Source organism: Cyanistes caeruleus, chromosome 4 (assembly GCF_971803275.1).
Source record: "Cyanistes caeruleus chromosome 4, bCyaCae1.hap1.1, whole genome shotgun sequence".
NCBI lineage: Eukaryota > Metazoa > Chordata > Aves > Passeriformes > Paridae > Cyanistes > Cyanistes caeruleus.
This window is the reverse complement of record NC_141704.1, coordinates 19,703,565-19,724,680: the sequence shown is the minus strand read 5'-3', so window position 1 is coordinate 19,724,680 and position 21,116 is coordinate 19,703,565. Positions and strand designations below refer to the sequence as shown.

Below are 21,116 nucleotides of genomic sequence, written 5' to 3'. Positions count from 1 at the left end.
TCAAGCAGAGTAAATAAATGGCATTAATACTACTGATAAACCAGGGTTCTTACCATCTCTTAGCAATTCCTTGTGGAAGGATCTCCAAAGGTTTCTTCTCTGCTTCCTAACAGAGGCTGTTCTCCATTTCCCTAATGTTTCTGTCCTCCCATCTTCTGCAACACAGGAAAGAAGCCTCTTCTGTGACTTACTTTCAGTGGATAGGACAGGTGAAGAGGTTGACTGTTGCTCTGCAGGACTGCAGTGCCCTTAGAGTAAGATTCTCTGAAGGAGAAAAAACATACCTGTGTCAGCAGAAATTTAAGTCTAAACTTGTTTTTATCTAAGGTGAGAGGTTTGTTGTTTGGCTTTTAAGTGAGGACTTGACTTTTAAATCTAATGTGCTCAGTAGCTGTTGCTGAGGATATTGCCCACTATACTCAAAAGTCAGTGCTTGCATCCATTTGAAAGCACCTATACCATTTCAGTACTGGGCTACTTTTTCAAATCTGAAAAGGTGAACAAGTGATCCTTGATTCCCTTACTTTCTCTACTCTTCCTCTCTTTTTACCTGAAGAGGTCTCTCTCTTCCTGAGCTAGATCAGAGCCCAGCCGTGCTGCAGTTGCACCTTTCTCATTCCTATTTGTGCAGCTCCTTTTCTGATTAGACCACAGCAATGCTATGTCTGTTCTTTTGTTTTGCAGGCATTACATACAAAGAGATACTGAACTTCAAACCACCACAGACATTGGACTCAAAGGAGACAGCAGTGTAATTGTATGGCTGAGTATTTTCAGAACTCTGAGGACGGCAGAAAAGTTGTAAATGTTTGTGACATTTCAGGTGTATAAAATATTTTATAAGTAAGCTCTATGTAATCTGTTTCATCTGCACTGTAAGAAAGAGCAATGTCCTTTACATATGGAAGTTGGTGCCTTTGGGAGTAGCATTTCAAAAATATCGAGAAACTTATTTCTGCCTACAGCTTCTTCTGTCTGCACGAAAGGACTCAGACTGCAGTAACCTGGTGCCATCCTCAAAAGAGCAGGACTAATTCTTCAACTCAGAGATCAGAAGAATACAAGTTACCACCCCAGGCAAGCTGAGAACACAGTATGTCTGATGTGCTGTGACTGCCCTCCAAGGCCACTGAACTATCTTGAATGCAAGAAGTATTCATGTGACTTCCTCTGGAATATTTCACTTTGCTGAGATGCCTGGGAAGGCTAATCATCTTCTGTTACCTCAGGGACTGCAGTGGGTAGCATAGACACAGCCCAAATGAGTGCCTGCATCCCGTGTCCTATGTGAGTGGAAGTGTTGATGTCCTAGATTTTTTTCAAAGTAACCAGCATAGCAGGACAAGATTTCACAAACTTGCTAGATGAACAATCACTGGTTATGTAATCACTGTATCGTATTTTTCTCTGAATACATTTTCTTTGTATAGTAGACATGGGATCAAGGATTTCCAGGAAGAATTTCTTCAGATTTTCTAAAATTTTGTAAGCTCTCTAACATCTTAGTATTGATTATCTCAGATGGTCAGCAGTGCTGATTTTAAAAATAAAGTTGCATGTAGGTCACTTTATAGAAAATGAAACGAGGACCAAAATGACACACTGCAGCTCTTCATCGGGAATACCTGCAGCAAGCTGTTCTTTTTCACAGTGTACAAAGCTTTTACCAGGTGAAGAATAATAATTATTCCCTTTTTCTGCCCTTTTGAACTTACATTACTGGGAAAAACCTTCAGACATTTTGTTGAGAGGTACCTTAGCAGAAGTCAACTTGCTGATGGGATAGATTACTTAGATGCTTCCTGAGTTCCTCTTGCTGTCCTCTTACCATAAGTCTCTGAGAGGTGGGAAAAAGAGCTGGCAAACCTCTGTGAAGAATTTCTGGGTGAAATTGCTTGTCTTTCTTAAAGACAGTGTCTTCACAATTGACTGTTTGGATGTGGGTTATTCCCAGTGTAGTAGTACACACTGTAGTGTGTTACTACTGAGTGAAATGACTGTGAAAGAAGACATTTGATCTTAGCAGGTAGTAACTGGAACAAAGAAAAAATTACTTGGGAGGTTTTTTTGCTATAATATCCAATATAAGCCGTAAGTTTAATAAAGACACAGTTATTCTGTTTATTTCAATGAATGTTTGAATTAAACACGTATAAATACTAGCATTTGTTTAAAAATTGTTTGTGATGAGAGTTGATTTAGCTGAGGTGGACACCTAGAGAGCCTAAATAGCAACAGAAACCTTAAATTCATGTATTTGACAAGTCATTAAAAACTACAGTTTCAGGAATGCATGAAAAAAAAGGCAGAGAATGTAAATTGAATCAAAATATTTTTCCAAGCTACAGGTTCCTCACAGAGGAAGGCATACTTAAGAGTCATACCCCCTTTTGTGCTATGGACTTGCTACTTGGTTTTGGTTAGTTTCTGTGTTAAACAGAAACTTTAACTTTTACACAAATAGATGTTTTCTCTTAGAATCATATTCTCTGGTCTTCTTAAAAGTTGTGAAAGAAAAGTGCCTATTGAAATTAGTGTTGATAGACCAAGTCAATGGGAAATGAAAAAATGTCTCTCACTTGAAAATTCTGCCTCTACATTTTAAATGGATTTCAGCATCCTAAATTCTAGCAAATGCCTAAAGTCTGGAGATAATGCAGATAGCTCAAATGTTAGTCAGACTAGGAGGGAGCATTTTTTAAATTCGAAAGCTGCTTTGCATTTTCTTGCTAAAGGCCAACACTTAGTTCCACAAAGTCAAGCCCTAAAATCCTCCATTGGCTGAGCTGAACTTTTCCCTCTTTTAATTTTAACTTAGCATTGGAGAAGCAGCCAGCACACATGAGAAAGACATAAGAAAATACTGTTAACTTTTCTCAGTAGTGAAGAAATACAGAACTCTTGAAGTAACTGAAGACCTTCATGCAAAGACAGAAGTACTGCTGTGCCACCAGCAAACAGCAAAGGCAACATCAAGTTGGTCGAGAAGTTTCTGTGAAGAGATTGATTTCTGCAGAAATGGTTTCAAATGGCAGTAGGTATTATTAAAAGAACTGTTAGATGAAAGCAGAAATACTTCACAGTGGAAGTAGCTGCTACTCTAAAGGGAGAGACGGCACTTCCTAAGTTTTTATTTGCTGTTCCTGCTTGTGCTAAGCAACTCAGGTATAAGAACCCAATTCCTATTTGCCTTAAAAGAGAAATGTGAATACATTCTGCATGTACATGAAATGTGTTGTGACAAATAAAGCTTGTGAATTTGTTTTTTTACACAATAATGGTCTTATTTTCCCCAGATGTATTTCCAGATGTATAATCAGTACTGAAAATATTATTTTTGATAAAGGGATCTGTATGAAACTAGTATTGTAGGTACATTTTATGTAATACTAGCTTCTGATACAGTTTCTCTTGGAAGCTAGTCAGATCACAGATGCTAGTCTTTCTCCCATTTTCTGAACCTGGAGTTACCACAGAGCTGATCTGACTGTACTGCTGCCACCAAATTATTCTTTAAGAGCTTCTTGGATTTTACCAGACATGTCTGCTTTGTTCTGAAGGACAGGATTTTGGTTCTTAAATGGAGTTGCATTTCTCAGCTTGATTTTAAAAGCTAAAGTCAGACTGATGGTCATCAAGCATATATATCTTTGAGTTGGACAGGGAAGTTTGAGTTAACAGAGTTCCAGTAGGATGTGTGAGGCTCACATGCTCCCTGATTATTTTAGAACAAGATTTTCCCTTTCAGTAATAGTTTTTGTTGCATTAAAGACTCACCAAATGTTGAATTTTGATAATGTGTTACTGTGAGCCAGATGTGGTTCACAACTTCCTTTCTTGATGATTTTTTTAAATAGGATGTCACTGAGGTGCATGCTAATGCATTCCACACAATGTGCTCAGAAGATGCACTTTGTTCTTGATTAGGAATTACTGGGCATATGAGCTGGGTGGGATTCTTTGAGTTTCCTACTTTCTGATCTGCTGTTCAAAAGTGAATGCCAGATGCTTCTGGTCTGTTACAGCTAAGGTTCTCAAAGAATGAAGCATCTGTTAGATGCTATCATTCACTGGATCTTGGCATAAAATAGCCATGTATTCTGATGGTCCCTGCAGGGACCACAGAAAATAATAGGGGCTCAAAACACCTGCTGTCTCTGCTGATTAATTCTCCATCTCCTGCATACACTTGTGGCAACTGGTTGTTATAAGCCAAACAATACCAGAAGCAGTTTCATGCACAGCAGCACTTAAAATCTCCTCCTAAGTCTTCATAAGAATTCAGAAGCCTGAATTGGAGAAAGATCAAGAGAGGAGGACTTCCATCATAACAGACACTCTGAAACTTCATGGAGTACCACTTAATGAGCAGCTCTTGTGCAGAGATCATTTGCAGCCTGTGGAATAGTAACATCTGAAAACTGCATTTTCACCTAGCAACCACCTGCGGCTTTGAGGCACGAGACTGATGGTAGCTTTTTACCTACCAGGAGCAGCATCCCACAAAGAGGTGAGTGAGGACAAGGAAAGTGTTTTAATGATTCATCATTTTTGTCTGCTGCTGTTTTACTCTGTAATGGAAGTTCCTTTGTGTTTAACCTTGTTACTTTTCTAACCAGGAGTTTCCTAGTCTGTGGTCTGCTTCATGAGTAAGCAATGAGGTGCATTTCCCAGCAAAGTTAGGGTGAGCCAGGCATGCAGCTCTTACACCTTCCATTGAAGCATTTTGAATATGCTGTTATCTTCGAGAAGCAAAAATAGATGGCTGGTCAAACAAATGAAATGCAAGGAAAAGAATTGCTCAAGTCCTGTTTGAGAATGCTTGGTTTTGCCATGCAATGGTCCTGGGAGTACTTGCTCCTGGGGAGCCAATAAAATCTTGCTGTGTTGGCATGGTGCCAGCAGCCATGAGGCTCCTGTCAGAGTGATACTTGTAATACCAACACCTAATCCATTTCAGTCTGATAATAATGGGAAATCCACTATTTCTGTAACATTGCTTTATCACAGCTGATAACAGTAAAATTTTACTGCTTGGAAAACTATGGGCATTTAGCCCACAGGAGCCTGGGCCACAGCAGCTTTTCTTTAGGCATTTTTAAAATCCCATTTATATATGATAGTTCCTGCTGCCAAGTAGTACCACTTTGGCATGTGCCCAGACATTTCACTGTTCCTATGTAACTCCTTACATTTTTGGTTTTGAGCCAAGTTGACTTTTCTTTTTCATAAAAATGGTAGTGCACGTCTGTAAGGAGAAAAAATACAGACAAGAGACGTAATCAGAAAAACATTCACTCAAGTTTTCTCTAGAGCTGTAGATCCAGCAAAGTGCTGCAGGCATGGTCCATTTACTAACTCTGATGTGGCCACTGAGCCATCAATGCCTGGAAAATTGTGCTCAGCCAAACTGATGGGTGCATGTGACTGTCATCTCTTGTCTGTTGTTGTCCTGCCATGGAAAAGTAACAATGCAGCCTTTGTGAGGTAGTTGTTTGGGAAAGCCTGATGGTGAGCTCTGCTATAAGGGTTATGGAGCATCTGCAGGAGGTCTCAAAGCTTGGGCTGCTGGACTTGGGGCCAGCTCAAAGCCACTAGCCAAGGGTGGCTCCTTCTCCATAGTGACCTTGAGAGGAGGCTCCCAGGCACAGTGGGGGGAAACCCTGATGTGGGGAGCTGCTTCCAGCAGAGGCTCTTGCCTTGGCCCTGGCTGAGCTGCAGTTCCTCACCGCCCCCCCGCAGCCGTGTCCCTTGGCATGGGTCCCACCAAACCACTTCCACTCGCAGGCTGATGTCCCAGTCTGGCCTGTTGCCGTCCCCAGGGAGGTGTCCCACACCCAGGGCTGGGGCTGTTCCCGTTTACCCCCTGCCGTCTGCTCTGACCTAGATAGTGGTTTACATTAAATTAGGGTCAAGCTGAAAAGATTTGTTGGCAGTGCTCCATAATAAATGGAATGACTACTTATTTCTGTGCTATTGGCAAAACTACTGTAGGTTGCTGTGAGTCTCCATTTGAACTGTCATGACAGCATCATTAATGAAATTTTTCATACGTGATGCATTTGTGCAAAAGGTAATTATTAGATAGGAAAGAAAATTATTGCAAGAGAGTTCAGATTTCATTTAAAGAAGAAAAATATGATGCAGGAAGATTTTCTTGAAAGCATTACTAATATTGTAAATAAACAATCAAACTCATCAGAAGAGTAAAACCACAGCAGTCAGAGTATTGTGAACACTCAGAACCTAAGTCCTGCCTGCTGGCAGAGTGGGAGGGTTAAGTCACCAGGCACACATAAAGTCTAGGTCTCATGTTGCCTTCAAAACTTCAAATATGACTCCCCATATGGCTCTCAAGCATTCTGGTAATTCTTTACATTCAGATTGCTGAATTTTCAGAACAGATGTGGAACTATGGCCATACAAAAATCAGTGAATATTTGGAGACAAAATGAAACAAGTGTGATTCTCTTAATGAACAGCTCACTATAACTATAATTACTTTTTCTACTCAGTATTGCCATTGCAAGCCTTCAAAACAGAACATTAACTATGTTTCCTTACGTTTCTCAATGGGTTTTATGGCCTCTTACGCTTTATGGCTGGCTTAGGGGATTTGATCACCTGGATTTGATATGATTAATGTTATGAACTTGCTGCATGTCTTCCAGCTTTTGAATTGCTTTCCATAACTAGTGTTTGGTATCATTAGAGTAATTTGAGACATAAATTATTTATGTACAGGGAAAATTCCCTTTAAGCTGTAACCTCAAATCTTAGCAGTGGGATAAGCATCACTTCCCATGAGAAAATGCTCAGGAAAGGCTGAAGAGCTGAGCTGAGCAAGCAGAGAGCATTGCTGTGTCCCACACAATGGCTTGCCTTAATGTATCAAATTCATACCAATGGATGCCTCAGGGCTCCCTTAGGGTTAATAAAATCTTCTCTAATATGGTGTTGTGACATCATCTGCTGGTTCATATATCCTTTGTGATCAGCTAGGATTTTTAAATAAGACTAAATCTCTCTCATCCAGAAATGTTAGACCTTAGTAAACATGGGCATGTTTGGGAGAGTAGGGCTGGTTGTGTTACTCTACAACAAATGGTCCTTTTCTTTTGGAAAGGAGAAAAATGCATACTTGGAAGTAGGCTGAATTTGAAGCACTAATTCCCCTCATTTTTCTGTGTTTTATCTACTCAAGAAGTATTCTAACCAAGAAAATCAAACACATCTAATCTTCAAAGAAAAAAGTAGCCAGGTGAATGTCCTCACATGTGTGGCCATGGACCCAAGCTGGCTTCTCCCACCAGTGTTGGGACAGAATTACTCTGGAAAGACTTCAGTAAGCACAGGGACAGAAGTTGTTTGTTCCCCTTAAAGACTGGCATATGCATCTGCAGCATCCCTTGCTGACGCCAAGATATTAGGATGAAGTAGCCTATGGCAGGGAAAACACCTCCCATACTGAATGGTTTTTCAACATCATGGACCGAAACCAAACATTTTATAGAATGTTGTGAAAGATAATTCACCAAAAAGAGTGAAAGAGTGGTCTGTGTCTCTTGGCCACCTTTGTCAGTTTTGCTCACAAAAAGGTCTGCCATAAGACACTGACATCAATAGGATGTATTCTAACACTCAGCATAAGCAAAACAGGCAGAATATTGCCTTCTAGGGTATAGTCATGGATTATGGAAACTGTCTTTGCCTTCCTTAGGTACAGAACCTGTCTGTCAGTAACTGCAGTGCCTCTATTTCATTTTGCTAGAATATCAGGGAGAAAAATGCTACTCAGCACTAAGAGAAACACATAGCATTTTCTCTCAAGGTTTCTAAAAGTAGTTTTCTCTCTCACCAAACAATTCAAAGATCTCCTCTCCCAGTATATTTAACATTAATAGTGCTGCAGTAGAGATGTAAATATAACAAGGCTTATGGGGAGTGGCAATAGTTTTTATCACTTTCATCAGACAGCTGTAAGAGCAAAGGAAATAAGCTGAGGAAACTGTCAGGTGAACGTGTGCCTTTTATGGTGTGAAACTAGAGTTGCAATCACAAATCCTTTTTCTCTGGATGCTCCAGTCTAATTTCAAAATGCCTTCCCCTCTAAACTATTTGCTCCTCTATGGTTTCCATAATGAAAGGAGCCTCCTGTGGAGACAGTTATCTGTCTTTGATCACTGCAACCAGCATGAAACCCTTAATGCTATTTAAAGAATGAAAATGGATCCTAAGACCAAAAAAAAATCAGCCTCTCCTGTCTAACTGTAAATTTATTTCTCTGATTGTGCCTCCCTGAGCTTCATATACTAATTAGAAGTAAACCGTAGTTTTAGACATCATTTTGGTAATGTTTGATTTTGAGGTATTTCTAAATGATTGCTCTACATTTTTTCTTATTTACTCAGTTCTTCTTGTTGTGTAGCTATTTAGGATGGATTCACACATTTCACTTCCCAGTAGCTCCAGTGGAAGAAAATGGTTGCCCTGGAACGAAGGTAAAGGGCTGTGAAGACCAAGTGACATAACATGTCACAGGCAGTCCTCACAGTCTGCACCCAGATTAGCAATGGGCGCTGAAGTCTCAGACCCTCTAATCCTGGCCTGCTGGCTCAGGGGCTCTGCCCAGCTATTGAAATCCAAATAGAGTTTAATCATTAGGGTGGAGACTCCTTTATCAGTGAATTTCTCTTCGAGATAGGGTAATAGAAACCACATGTCTTTGATGTCAACAGGCAAGTGTGCAACTAAAGACATCTGAGAGAAAAAGGAGCCTACCATCTGCCCCAAGGCTCAGAAAAAGAGAAGGTATTTTTCCTTCCCTATCTTTTTGTATAGCACATTGCATCTATGCTTTCTCTTTAAAGACTGATATGTGTTTAGTTTGGCTTTTGGTTTCTGGGTTTTTAGAAATTGAATTCTCCCCTTTGCAGAGAATTTGAAGCCTTTCATGAATACCAATGGGGCTGTCCCACAAAACAGAAGGGAGGGGATGAAGTGGTTGATTCTGTAACTCTCAAGCTTGCTGTGGGAATGGTTGTGGCAATATGAATCTTCTTTTTAGGAACAATTGCTGAGGTTTTATAGATTTTGCAGGCCCTGCATCAGTGTTAGAGGAAGGCACTATGCATTCACTATTAAAGTGCATATAAAAAGATTTAGTAAGAATACAAGATGCAGAATACACTTACTTTTAGAAAACTGTTTTAGATGTCTCCTCAGACAGACAAAAAGACTTAGACAGTATTTACAGAGATACTATCCCTGCATGACAACAGAGAGAAAATCATAAAGGTTCAAATCAAAAAGTAGTGTCTGTGATGCCATTATCACATTTGAAATCTAGAGCTGCCCATGATAATCCACCTAATGCCTGGCATGGACCTGCCAGTTGTCTGCCACCGTGCTGTGTTCCTGCTGTCTCTCGAATTCTTCAGTCCTCACACAGAGGTGTGATTTGGCTAAACATTTGTAGTCGAAACAGGTTACACATAAGGCCAGCTGCTTCATTCATTGAACCTTGAAAAATGTTTTAAGTTCCTTGATATATGAGGAATACTGAAAAAAGAGTAGATTAGTGGCAGCTGCAATAGCAAGTGTGTCTTTTGTGAGGATAGGAAGGTGCCTTAAAGGCTTCAAAAGGCTCCCTTTTGTGGTCATCCTTGTCCAAAATGTGTGGGTAAGGTAATATCTAAAATTGGGAGAGTGAAAAAAAATATTCACACTGTCAGTGAGTAATCCTTAGCCTCTGAGCACATAGTTCATGGTGCAGAACAGAAAATAACTATTCCCATCACATATTGGTATAGCTGTCAGCTAAAAATTATATATCATACCCTATGAATGGACACACTGGCTTGTGAAGCAGTTACTCTTGTAATTTGAAATTGCCACAGTTAAAAATATATTTTCTCAGAGTCTGGAGAAGTTTTTGAATATTGTCTATATACACATTAGAGTTCTGGATGCACCTAATTGTTTTGAATAGGGTTTAGTACGCATCTCTGTATTTGAATTTAAAAGTTTGCGAATTATTTTAGTTAGAAAGCAAAACATAATAGATCTCTTTCCAAAACTTTGCTAACATGGAAACCTAAAGCTAGGATTTATCAAGAAAATATATTTTCATTTTGAAATTTTAAAATTCCATTCTATAGTCTTAAAAATAATATGAATCCTGGTTTGGACAGAAATTTGTAACAACAACAAAAAAAGGCTGCTGGAATTCTAATGATCAGAAGCCCAGATTCATGTCCAGGGTGTAACTTTGAATATTTCTTGACAAGTCTTTGGTTTCAGCAAGAACATTTGAAACAAGAATATTTGCTTTGTTTATTTAGATTTAAATATATATTCAGTGTCTGGAATAAGATTACATTTTACCATCAAGGTGTGCCAGAAAAGGTTTACACTGGATATGAGGAAATAGTCTTCATGGAAAGAGTTATCAAATGTTGGAACAGGCTGCCCAGGGAAATGGTTGAGTACATTCCCTGGGAGTATTCAAAAGACGTGTAGGTGTGACATTTAGGGATGTGGTGCAGTGGGACTTTGCAGTGTTAGGTTTATGGCTGGACTTGGTGGTCTTAAAGGTCTTTTCCAACCTAAATGATTTGATGACTCTATGAATAATTTTATGAATCTACATTGTTCAAGAAAAAAATTATGCAAATGCCAGAGGTAATCTTGCTTATAGAAGATTTGGCCATAGTATCTAATTCAGGTATTTGAAGCACATCTGTGTATTTGTGAAACGTTACAGAAATTATTTAAATTTTGCTTCTTCAACAAAGTACTTAGGCTGAAGTTTGCCTTTTAAACAGGGGTTTCAGGTCTGCTGCTTCCCATGGTGTTAAAGTGAATCAAGCCTGGCCTGCCATGTGTTGTGATAGCGTCAGATGCCAAGAGCATTTCCTGCGGGTGGCTGGAATACATAGAAGTTAAATTCGAAATACTGCCAAGCGACATGAAAGGGATGGGCTCCAGGCGTGCTGGAGTCAGCAGAGCACTCTCCCGGGGTTTTACTTGTTTAACTGATAGAGCTATCTCTAGTGGCAGCTAGAAGCCAGACACTATTTTCAAGACTTAATGTGGTTTTTTCTTATCTTGATGATCACTAGTCGGCTACAGACCACAGACAAAGAGAGAATCGGGGAGGGGGAATAGACAAGGTGACGATGTTTACTTTCTCAATGGACTACAAATGGTTGGCATGTAATGTTTACTTGTAGCCCAAACAGCTGTTTCCTTGTCTCCCTATGAAGAGTTGGAGTCTACTTGTATTCCCTTATGTTCATAGAAGTTTAGAAACACTTCAGTGAGCTCTGTGTTTAACTTCACTTTTTATTTCATTTGGAGCTGTTTGTGATAGACAATACATAACAGGGGACTCAGCTATGGTAGAAATTTGATAGAGGGAAAACCAGCATCAGCCCAGTTGCCAAAACACTGCAAAAGCTACTTAAGTCTAAAAGAGGAGTGTCAGAAATTGTGCCTGAAATACCTGATACTCCATTTGCCAAATACTCTTTCTTTCACAACATTAAATCAGAGCAAAACAAAACTGAAATCCAGTAAAATCAACTCAAGATTAAAAAGAAATATATTAGCCAAAGCAAACCAATACCAACCAAAGAATAAAAATACCCTAAGACATTTAATTTTTTACCTGGAGGAGAACAGAGAGGAATGGCTATTACTACTGGCTGTTTATGGAGGGTGCTCGTCTGGTACATGATCAATAGTGTAAAACCCTAAATTCAGACAGACTGTGTTTTGCTCCCACCTGAAAGCCATTATATGGAATTTGCTTACCCCTGGAGCAAAATCAACAACACTGTTGATCCTGACATAGTTTTTATGACTGAAAAACAAAATTCACTTTCTTAACAACAACCGTGTGAGCATTTCTTTCCTATTTTCAGACACCTTGAAAGCAAACAGCTTCACACAGCATTTAACCAATGCAGTGTTCACCATAAGGCCCTGACGTGCAGCACACAGGACATGGCCTAAAAGCAATTTTGTGAGTGCCACTAGTCAGTATGGAATTTCAGTTCTTCCTCTAAAATCACTTTACACAAATTGTCCTGCTCTGCATTGACAAAACATTGCTGGTCAGGACCTCCAAAAGCTGAATGGGTCAATGAACACTGATGTCAAAGCTGAGATTTGTATGCCTGCATTAGCTGCTAGCTGGTTAGCAAGTCACCTCATCTTCCTGTGTCTTTTTTTGGCCCTGACTTGGCCTACTTGGAAAATGCTATTTACCCCATTTTTGTATAGTGTTCAATATCCAAAGCACAAATATTGTGCTTTGAGTGATACTCTTGGGATCTGCATGGGTATTTACATGCCCTCTCCCCACTCTTGTAGCACCTGAACACTTCATATTTGAACATGTTTAACTCCAGCATCCCCCCCCATCATTGTTAACCAGGACAACTGTGTGTGCAGAAGTACAGTGCAGCAGGGTTAAGGCTTCCAGGAGAAATGTGGCACTGTCAGAAACTAAGTTTGGGTCACCCAAAGCATCGAATTTCTCTTTCACTATTAATACAAACTTTCAGGTAATCAACTGACAGTAAGAAGGGCAGCACTGAGCATGCCAAAGCAGTGGGCCTGTAACAATTTCCATTGCAGATTTATAAGCAAATACAGTATTTTTGTCTTTTAAAAAATTGAACCAATGCTAAAGCCATTGTGACAAATAAATTAATGAGGCCTTTTCAAAGGCATTCATGACTCTATCTCTGCTGTTTTACAGATACCATATGTGGCCTGACTATTTTTTTCATAAAGAAGAGGAAATGTTATGAAGTAATTCCTGCACTGCAGATGTTAGTCCAGCAAAGCTTTCATCAGAGCAAGGACCACCTCTCCCCTGCCTTCTTGCATGATTACAAGCTTTGATCTTAGTCTGGGAGGCTTACATCTCTGCAGTTGACTCCAGTTAAAAATTACTCCATCCAAATATTGCAACAAATGTTTAGATTAAAACCAAAAATCCCTATATCTGCAAATTTGCACTCAGCCCCCTGCTTTCTTTGAAGAAAATTTCAATCCTGTTTCTTCCTGGGCTCTGATGGGTGGCTCCTGGTTAATCTCTGTCTGTCTCCCTGGTAACAGTCAAAGGAGAGGACACAGAGGTGGGCAGGGAGCAGCCTCCAGCCACTGTTCCTCTTATCACAGTCCATCAGCAGGTGTCCCTTGCTCATATCCAGGAACAATAAATACAGCCTATGGCTAAGGTAACCACCACACAGCTTTCTTCAGAAGTCTCAAAGAACAGTAGCTGGACTCCAGATTTTGAGATCTGTAACTGTATGCAGGCACTGCAATTGCCATGCTAGTTTGTTAAACTAATTTTTTTTTTCACTTTAGTCAGTCTTTGTTCAAGCATCCTCTACAGATATATATCACTACAAACAGAAATACCTAGCCACCAGTATCTGTGCAGTCTGAATGTTTAGCTATTGTGGCAACAGAAGAACAGTTTACTATGTTCACAAAATCAATTTGTGTATATATTTGCTTGATGTGTTTTCCCCACCATGAAGTGAGCAGCTGAGTTTTTGCAAAAAAAGGAGAATCTATGGCACACAACATGGGTGCCACAGGTTATGCTTCTGCCAACATCTGCTGAACTGTAGCACTCCCCAACCAATGGCAATCTACTCTGTATGTTCACTTTTAATAACTGTTCTGCAAGACTCCTGCTAAAAAATAAAGTTATAAAGGCTTGCTGTCAAACCAAGTTCAAAGGTAACATCTGCTCATGAAGAACATCAAAATAATTGATTCAGGCAATCAATTATTGAACAGAAGCACTGAACTTACTTCCCTTACTTAAAAGTGACCCAGGAGTGTAGTGAAAAGAATGTCAAATGGATAAATTCCTTAATAAAATATGACACTGAAAATAGCACAGGGTAAGGAATTTGACCCACTTGAATCAAGTCACCTCCAGAAAGGAATCAGAATCTCCTGTAAATGATTCTCTTTCCTGACAGAAGATGCCTATCAAAAATTAATGAATTATGGATAATAATCTCATTTCAGAGCCACCCTTGGACCCAGTACAGTCATGGGTGTCCAGCAAAGGCATTTAGACACATTTTTTCTCTTGAAACTGGTGACAATTCTTCAGCCCTTGAGTCTACCAAAAGTTAGCTCTCCAAAAACAAAGAATCAAAAGATAGTTGGATGCCTCTAAGAGGCTAAAAGAAACTTTAAAGCACAGCCCTGCAGTAGCTCATAAATGACCTACTCCATGGGAAGCCTGGCAGGAAACTGTCTCCGAGACATACATTTATTTCTAAGACAGTTCCTATGGAGACTAAGTCTGCCAGGAGAGGTATCAGCTCTTATTAGATGATCTTTGTCTCACACACTCTTGTTATGCTTGCGTCTGTTCTGTCCATCAGTTGTGATGCAGGGGACCAAATCAGCCCCACTGGCTCACAAGCCAGCACACAAGGTTTTGGGTACAGCCAGAGCTCAGCCCAGCACAGGCCTGCCATGGGCTGGTTTAAGGCACTGGGAAGGGGCACAGCAGCCCTCCTCCTGCAGAGCAGCACCAAGGGCACAGCTAGAGACACAGCAACCCCTCATTAGCTGGAGTAACAACGTTGAGTCAGGTTTCAGGATGAATCAGGTTTTCTTGTAGGTTGTGAGACAGTCACTGAGAAAAACACAGAGAAAAACATCTAAATAATTGAGAGACCAAACACTCTTTCTTACTCTATGACCATTTAGAAATCTGTAATACCGTGTTCCACATGCAAGAGAAAGGTTTCTTTCACCAGAGATCTTGCCACCTAATTTTAGAGAGCAATCAGATGAGAGAAGTGTTACAGAAGAATATCATTGGAGACAGAGAGGAATTTGATTAATTTCATAAAATTACAAGATGAAGGGCTGTGCAGCTGGCTCAGCCTGGACCTGCCTCTCCTTGGGTTAAGCAACTTCTTGAAGTTATTTCACTGCAAGAGCATTTGTGTGAAAATGTGTCCTGCAGACACACTTGCATAGATTTAGCAAGGATAAGACTTTTACTGAAGGCTCTAACTTCTTAAGAAATACATGGAGCACCTGTCAAAGGGAAGCCATCATCAGGCCTAAGGCAGCCTGGTTAGGTATTCAGTTCCTTTGCTTTGAGATAGGATACAGAAAAACCACATTTGCTGGGAAAAAACAGCATTCTGGCAACAAAGCATGAGAGGAAAAAGGGGCCATTGTTTTAAATACATTTTTAGTTCCTGGGACCTTGCAAGCTGCCATTTTTTTCTACTTATTTAAACAGATACTGTAATTTTACTTGTAGCTTAAAGAAGGCCGCTAAGGAGGAAGCAGTAGGGGGTTGTTTTTGGTTTCAAAGATGCTAGAATTAGTAACCTAATCTTTAAGTATAAACGTGTAAATTATATGTGATGCATTGTCTTAAGTCTCTGTATCTCAGTATAAGCACATAAACTACAGTTTCTGAAGAAATGTATTTCAATCAAGCATCAGTAATACTAGATGATACACTATTATGAACATACTTATTTTAGCTTAATATCCAAGATATATTTTACAGTAGATTGATCTACAAATTATTAATAGCTAAACATTTCTGCTAATAAATAATGTAACCAGATGTGGAAATAAAAAATTAACACCTACAACTAATTGGAAAAAAATATTTTCATCAAATAAAAAAAATCTCCACAAAATGCTTTGTTTAGATCATCAGCTTTTAAAACTCATAGTCTGACTTTTCATAATAGGTAAGCTATGCATTATTCAGATCCTCTTCATCTTAACTGGTTCCCAGCTTCTCTATAGCAAAGAGCTGTACACAGTGATAACACCATTTCTGTGCTATGAACAGAAAAAGTACACATCTGTTATGATGATACACTTTGATACACTTTATAGACTTTGCTTTGATACACTTCAATATAATTATAATTTATTAATAAATAGTTGAAATTATGCATTATTTGAGCATGTTTAAATGTAGATGGCTTCATACAAAATAATAAAAACGTGTAACTGCTTTTTTCCTGAATAAATACTGATAGTCAGAACAGTGCTACAAATTCAATTCTGTATTTTCAGGTGTCTATTAAAATTTATAGAAGCTGGGCCTTTAGCATATCACAGAATAGGAATCCAAATTTCCAGTCAAAATACTTGGTTAATAGCAGACGTCTGTCTCTTTTATAGTGCTTGACAAAAGAAAGTGCCTCTTCTACATTGTAAAACAGTGGAAAAGACATGAGCCATTAGCACAAGCACAACATTTTCACTTGATAAGTCAATCTGGGCTGGCTTTTTCTGTCATGTCAGCAGTGTCTGAAAACAAAGGAGACACAGATGCCCCAGGAGACAGCATGTCTGCCCAACCCTGTTTCTGGGGGATCTCTTAATTTGTTTTTGAAAGAACAGAGTGAACCTTCCAGGTGCCAAAATTTAATATGCTACATAGCATGCTGCAGCCACTGACACCATGGGACATGTGAAAGGCTGTTCCAAGTCAGTGTTCTAGGGGAACATACATCTATAAGTTTTCTCCACCTCACTGGCTGTCACAACAATCCCTTGATTAGGCAATAAGACCTGGTCTTGTCTCGAGTGATTTGATAAGCAGTTGATAACCAGCAGTTCATTAAGCTCTTGGGATATATAAGCCACAAGGTTTTCAGCATGCCTCTGCACTTGAGTGGTTTGACAGCTCCCTGTTCAGCAGCCCAGGAGTCACTGGAAGATGTTATTGACTGCAAAAATCCTTGTTTTTGCCATGAATGGTTTCCTAAGAGTGGCAACAGGCTTGGACATTGGATTATCCACGAAATGCATAGCGATACCGAAGGAGATGGGCATGTGCCACAAGATTGGATACTCTGAAATGAGACTTCCCAACCTGATGGGACACACAAGCATGGCAGAGGTTATCCTAAAATCCACCACCTGGCAGCACCTTGTACACACAGACTGTCACCCTCACGTGAGGACATTCCTGTGCTCCCTGTTTGCACCCATCTGTTTAGATACGTAAGTATCAAGCACAGTACAAAACGCCAGCCTTTATTTGCTAGAACAGGAATGAAATCAAATATAAGTTTGTCATAATCTAAAGGTGATCTCCACTTTTTTCTGAAGTAATTCTGTTAGCTTTTTTGTATTCATCAGAAAAAAAAAGTAACTCATTCAACTTCTGTTTGCCTTGGGAACACGAATGGTGTTGTCAAAGGATATAATGTTTTATTTTGTTACAGTTGAACTTTAGTCTTATTCATTTGGGGTTGAAGCGCCTGCAGTGAATAGAATAAGGCTCGTACTGAAGCTTTTCTCAGGCTGTCATAAACAGGATTTTTAAATCATAACTAAATATTGTAAGCTCAGTCCATACACAGACCGCTTGCATAATTTGCAAAGCTGCTGCTTCTGGAATTATATTACTATTGAAGGATGTTAAATGTCAGCAAAGACTATGTACTTTGCAGAGGAATCACTGTTGCAATAGTTTCTTTTATCACTGAGCTGACTCTGCCTGGTATTTCCTCCGACAACAGGTTCATCCATCCTTGCAGGAGTATGTGTGCTGCTGTCCGGGACAGCTGTGCCCCCGTGCTCCTCTGCCATGGGCACCCCTGGCCTGCCAGCCTGGACTGCGACCGATTCCCTGGAGACGAGGACATGTGCCTGGCACCTCTCACCAAGGACTATAAATACTTGCACAAAGGTAGCTCGAGGATGGTGGAGGGGAGGGTGGCCAAATGCTGTGTTCCCAGGCATCAAGGAGATCCAGGGGACACTGTTTCCAGGCATTCTGTGATTTTGTAAATGCAGTCAAGTCTACCTTTACTGCTTCACATGTTTGTGCAGAGGGGTGACAGATGCCAGTGCTGGCAGTGCGAGCTGCAGACCTCCTGTGCTGTCAGTCAGCAGTGCAGCAGGCCATGCTGTGATAGTGGAGGAGGCACCACCCTGCACAGCTATGGGCAGTGTCATACACGCTGCAGCACACCGTGTTTGAATTGTTTTGAGGTCTCTTCATAGACTTACCAATGGCCCTCATCACAGATGAATTTATGTATACAAGTTGGTTCTCAGATCAGCTTAGGAAAATTTGGATGATTTTATCTGATTTTTCTTAAAGAAACATGAGCTATCTTGGCATTAATGTTCAAATTTTCAAATGCACTCACATTTGCTAATTTTATGGAAAAGAGTAAGATTAAGTTCCTGCTAACACACCCAAATTCATATATATTCACAGGCTGAGCTGAACTCAGAGTGACTGACAGAATCAGCTACCTAACCCCTTACCACCTACTGTAATTGTGTTAAAAATTATACTGTATTTGTTACTTTATTTGTTGCTGAAAATTGATCTTGTCAGTCTGAACAAGGGCTGAATGTGCATGGGAAATGAAATGCCTTTTCATCTCTAGCCTTGTTTTCAGGAAGTGTGTTGACTTTTTACCTATTATTACCGGCCCTGTATTTGTATTTTGTCTGTCATCCCAGTGGTTAAACAGTGGGTTCTCAGCTTTGAGAGCAGAAAAATAAAGCAAATTATTCCATAAGATAACAATGAGACTTTGTAATTTCTTATCAGTCCTACCAAAGCCTACCTGCCAGACCTGCCCAACAGTGGAGGAATTCTTTACACACAAAAGAGTTCTTGAAGTTTTCTGTGACAGTAACTTTGGTAAGTCCTTGCTAATGTACCTGGCGTTAAAGAGACTAACTCTTCTTCTAAATGCTTTAAAAGTAGGATTACAATTAGTGACAGTTTTTGCAGGGATTTCAAAGGATTAAGAGTTTGGCTACTAACTTAGCTTCAGGTTGATTTTCAGAATAAATTCTTTCTAATCTAAATATAAGGAGAATTTATTGTGCATGAAAGATTTACTAATGATCTAGTTTCCAACCAAATAGCTGGTCTAGTTGGCTACAGCATGCTTTATGTAAAATATTTCTGTCAAAAGCAGCCAAATAACCAAGTTTGCTTTTTATTAGCATTTAAATTGAAAGTAAAGCTTTGATTTTATACCAGTATATGGTGTATATTTACTTTTGTGAACAAGTTTTTTGTGATACCTAATTTACTCAGAAGGAGACTCAGAAAATCATATCAGTAAAAGGAATTCTTACCTCCTGGTTTCTTATTGGAGTGATGAGTGGAGTTTGCCCTAGAGACTTCTTGGAAAGCTCTTTGATAGCAGTGCAAAGACTTTCAGCGACTTTAGCGAGCATTAGATCAAGAAATGCAGACAAATGTCATGCTAAAAAGTATTGATGGAGTCCAGTGGGGTAGGTAGATGCCTATAATGAAAAGGGAATGTCTAAAAGAGTGGTATCAGCAAGCTGGTTTTGCCGAGGCATTCTACACATGGACTAGGTGAATTTCAGGAAAATTGCTTGGGCAGTTGCTGGACAGTTTTGTGATACAAGAACAAGACCAACAGCTTACAAGATGTAATTACCCAAAGTCTGACGTAACATGGTGATGGTAAAAATAAATTACTCATGTTTTTTCCTAGTCACCTAATTCAATTGGAAAAAAAACCCTTTACTACATAAAATTTATTTTTCAAAAACGTTTTAAACTTCTGCTGGAAAAGGCCTCACCATACTCTGTCAGCATAAATTATGATGGCATTTTAAAAGAATTATCCTGTTTTCACTGGTACTGTTTCTTATTGCATTTGAGTAATGGTGTGACTTGCATTTCCTTTTGCTTTTTCCTTAGCAGTGAAAGTAAAGCTGTCCAAGAAGAGAACAGCATTTGAGGACCAAGAGTATAACATTGAATGCCAGGTGGAATTCATTACCCAGGGCTCACTCTTGCCCTACGAAACTCAGAGTATGATACAACAGTGGCTGCTAATTAATGAAAAATGTATAGAGAGGATGACTCCAACCCACCGTCCCATGGTGTATCTCCTTGTGGGGAATATTGAGGAGGGCATCATTTTAGTAAAACAGGTTTATCGCTGGCAGAGGAAGGACTCCCAGCTGACTTTGGCCACTCAGAAGTGGAGATACCATAAATGCTTGTAAATATTTATCATATTATTTGTAAAAAGATGATTGTGCTTCTCATGCCAAACCTATCTTGTAAATAGCAATGTATTATACATTCAATATAAAGCTTTAATTTCCTTTTAAATTGTATTGTAAGCTGAACTCAAACCCCAGTGTTATCAGGCTTCCTTTTGGTAGTGTTACAGCTACTCTTGTCCAGTTTGGACTTCAACAGCTATGGATAAATGTTTCTTTGAGTTATGATTTTAAAAAATTGTAATATGTGAAAAAAACAGCATAAACCAGTTTCAAATCCAGCTGACTACTTTTAATGTATTTGTCTATACCACCCACTCTACCATTTTCTCCAGTTTCCTAAACTTTCCCTTGTCTAATATTTCACGAATACTCATTTTCTCCCGTTGGAGTATTTTGAAAGGAGGCTGCCCTCTGCTGGTCGCTTTTGCGGGAATCAGAGTGGAATAAAGAGAAGAATAAATAATTAAACACGGTATGATTGGCCCCAGACGCAAGAGGACTTGGTTACTGGGTGTCATAAATCAGATCCCTGTTACTGAAAAGTCCTTTTTAATTTTTCAGACACATTACAAAAGTTAGTTTATAAAATTTACCCGTTCTCCAAATGGTCTGCAGGGAGCTAATGGAGTCAAAATATTAAAAAAAAATAAAATATCACAGTAGGCGCATGATTACCATCCTCATGGTCAGTGCAATACACTGGCGTGTATAGACTACATGAAGATGGACAGAACTTGACTTAATTTTAGTTTTATAAATGTGTATAATAAATATAAATGTGTAAAACAAACACAGTTACAGGTGGTAATACATAAATTAGAAATAATTTCAATAATACAGTGTCAAATATTTTATTTTCTTGAAACAAATACGGGGAAAGGTCATGGGCAGTAGGTTTCTAAAATTCGCACCTGTAATGATCTGGGTTTCGGATACATTCCCCAAAAGTGCAGGTTTGTATTAGGTGCCTTTGTATTAGGTCCAGGTTCTTACTTTATTTTTCATTATGTCGGAGGATGTCACGCAGCCCAGGGCTGTGGGTTGTTTCGCTC

At 39.4% G+C, this 21,116-nt stretch overlaps 2 protein-coding genes and 1 long non-coding RNA gene across 7 annotated transcripts in view; 2 read left to right on the top strand and 1 right to left on the bottom strand.

The window, feature by feature from the left end:
- MAPK12 (mitogen-activated protein kinase 12) overlaps window positions 1-3,275 on the top strand; it is a 33,664-nt gene extending 30,389 nt beyond the window's left edge. For 2 of the 4 annotated variants that reach the window (XM_086886934.1, XM_086886936.1), the window contains 2 exons: window positions 685-757; window positions 966-3,275. In XM_086886934.1, coding sequence (XP_086743060.1) covers window positions 685-755 — 71 coding nt within the window. In that variant the 3' untranslated portion in view covers window positions 756-757; window positions 966-3,275. Of the gene's footprint in view, window positions 1-684 lie in introns of all 4 variants that reach the window. The other 2 variants (XM_086886933.1, XM_086886935.1) reach the window with 1 other exon arrangement.
- Window positions 83-5,411, bottom strand: LOC147653463 (uncharacterized). 2 transcript variants are annotated; one of them, XR_015286192.1, is made up of 3 exons: window positions 5,360-5,411; window positions 5,193-5,248; window positions 83-155 (listed from the first exon to the last, which is right to left on the bottom strand). It is a non-coding gene; the product is annotated as an uncharacterized LOC147653463 (long non-coding RNA). The 2 variants fall into 2 exon arrangements; XR_015286193.1 differs by lacking the exon at window positions 83-155 and adding an exon at window positions 226-264.
- An 8,396-nt stretch (window positions 5,412-13,807) lies between these two features.
- Window positions 13,808-20,341, top strand: LOC111923064 (secreted frizzled-related protein 2-like). Its single transcript, XM_023918687.2, has 4 exons — window positions 13,808-17,043; window positions 17,565-17,734; window positions 18,614-18,706; window positions 19,751-20,341. The coding sequence occupies exons 1-4, from the start codon at window positions 16,757-16,759 to the stop codon at window positions 20,059-20,061; spliced, it is 861 nt and encodes a 286-aa protein (XP_023774455.1). The 5' UTR covers window positions 13,808-16,756; the 3' UTR covers window positions 20,062-20,341.
- Window positions 20,342-21,116: the final 775 nt, after the last annotated feature.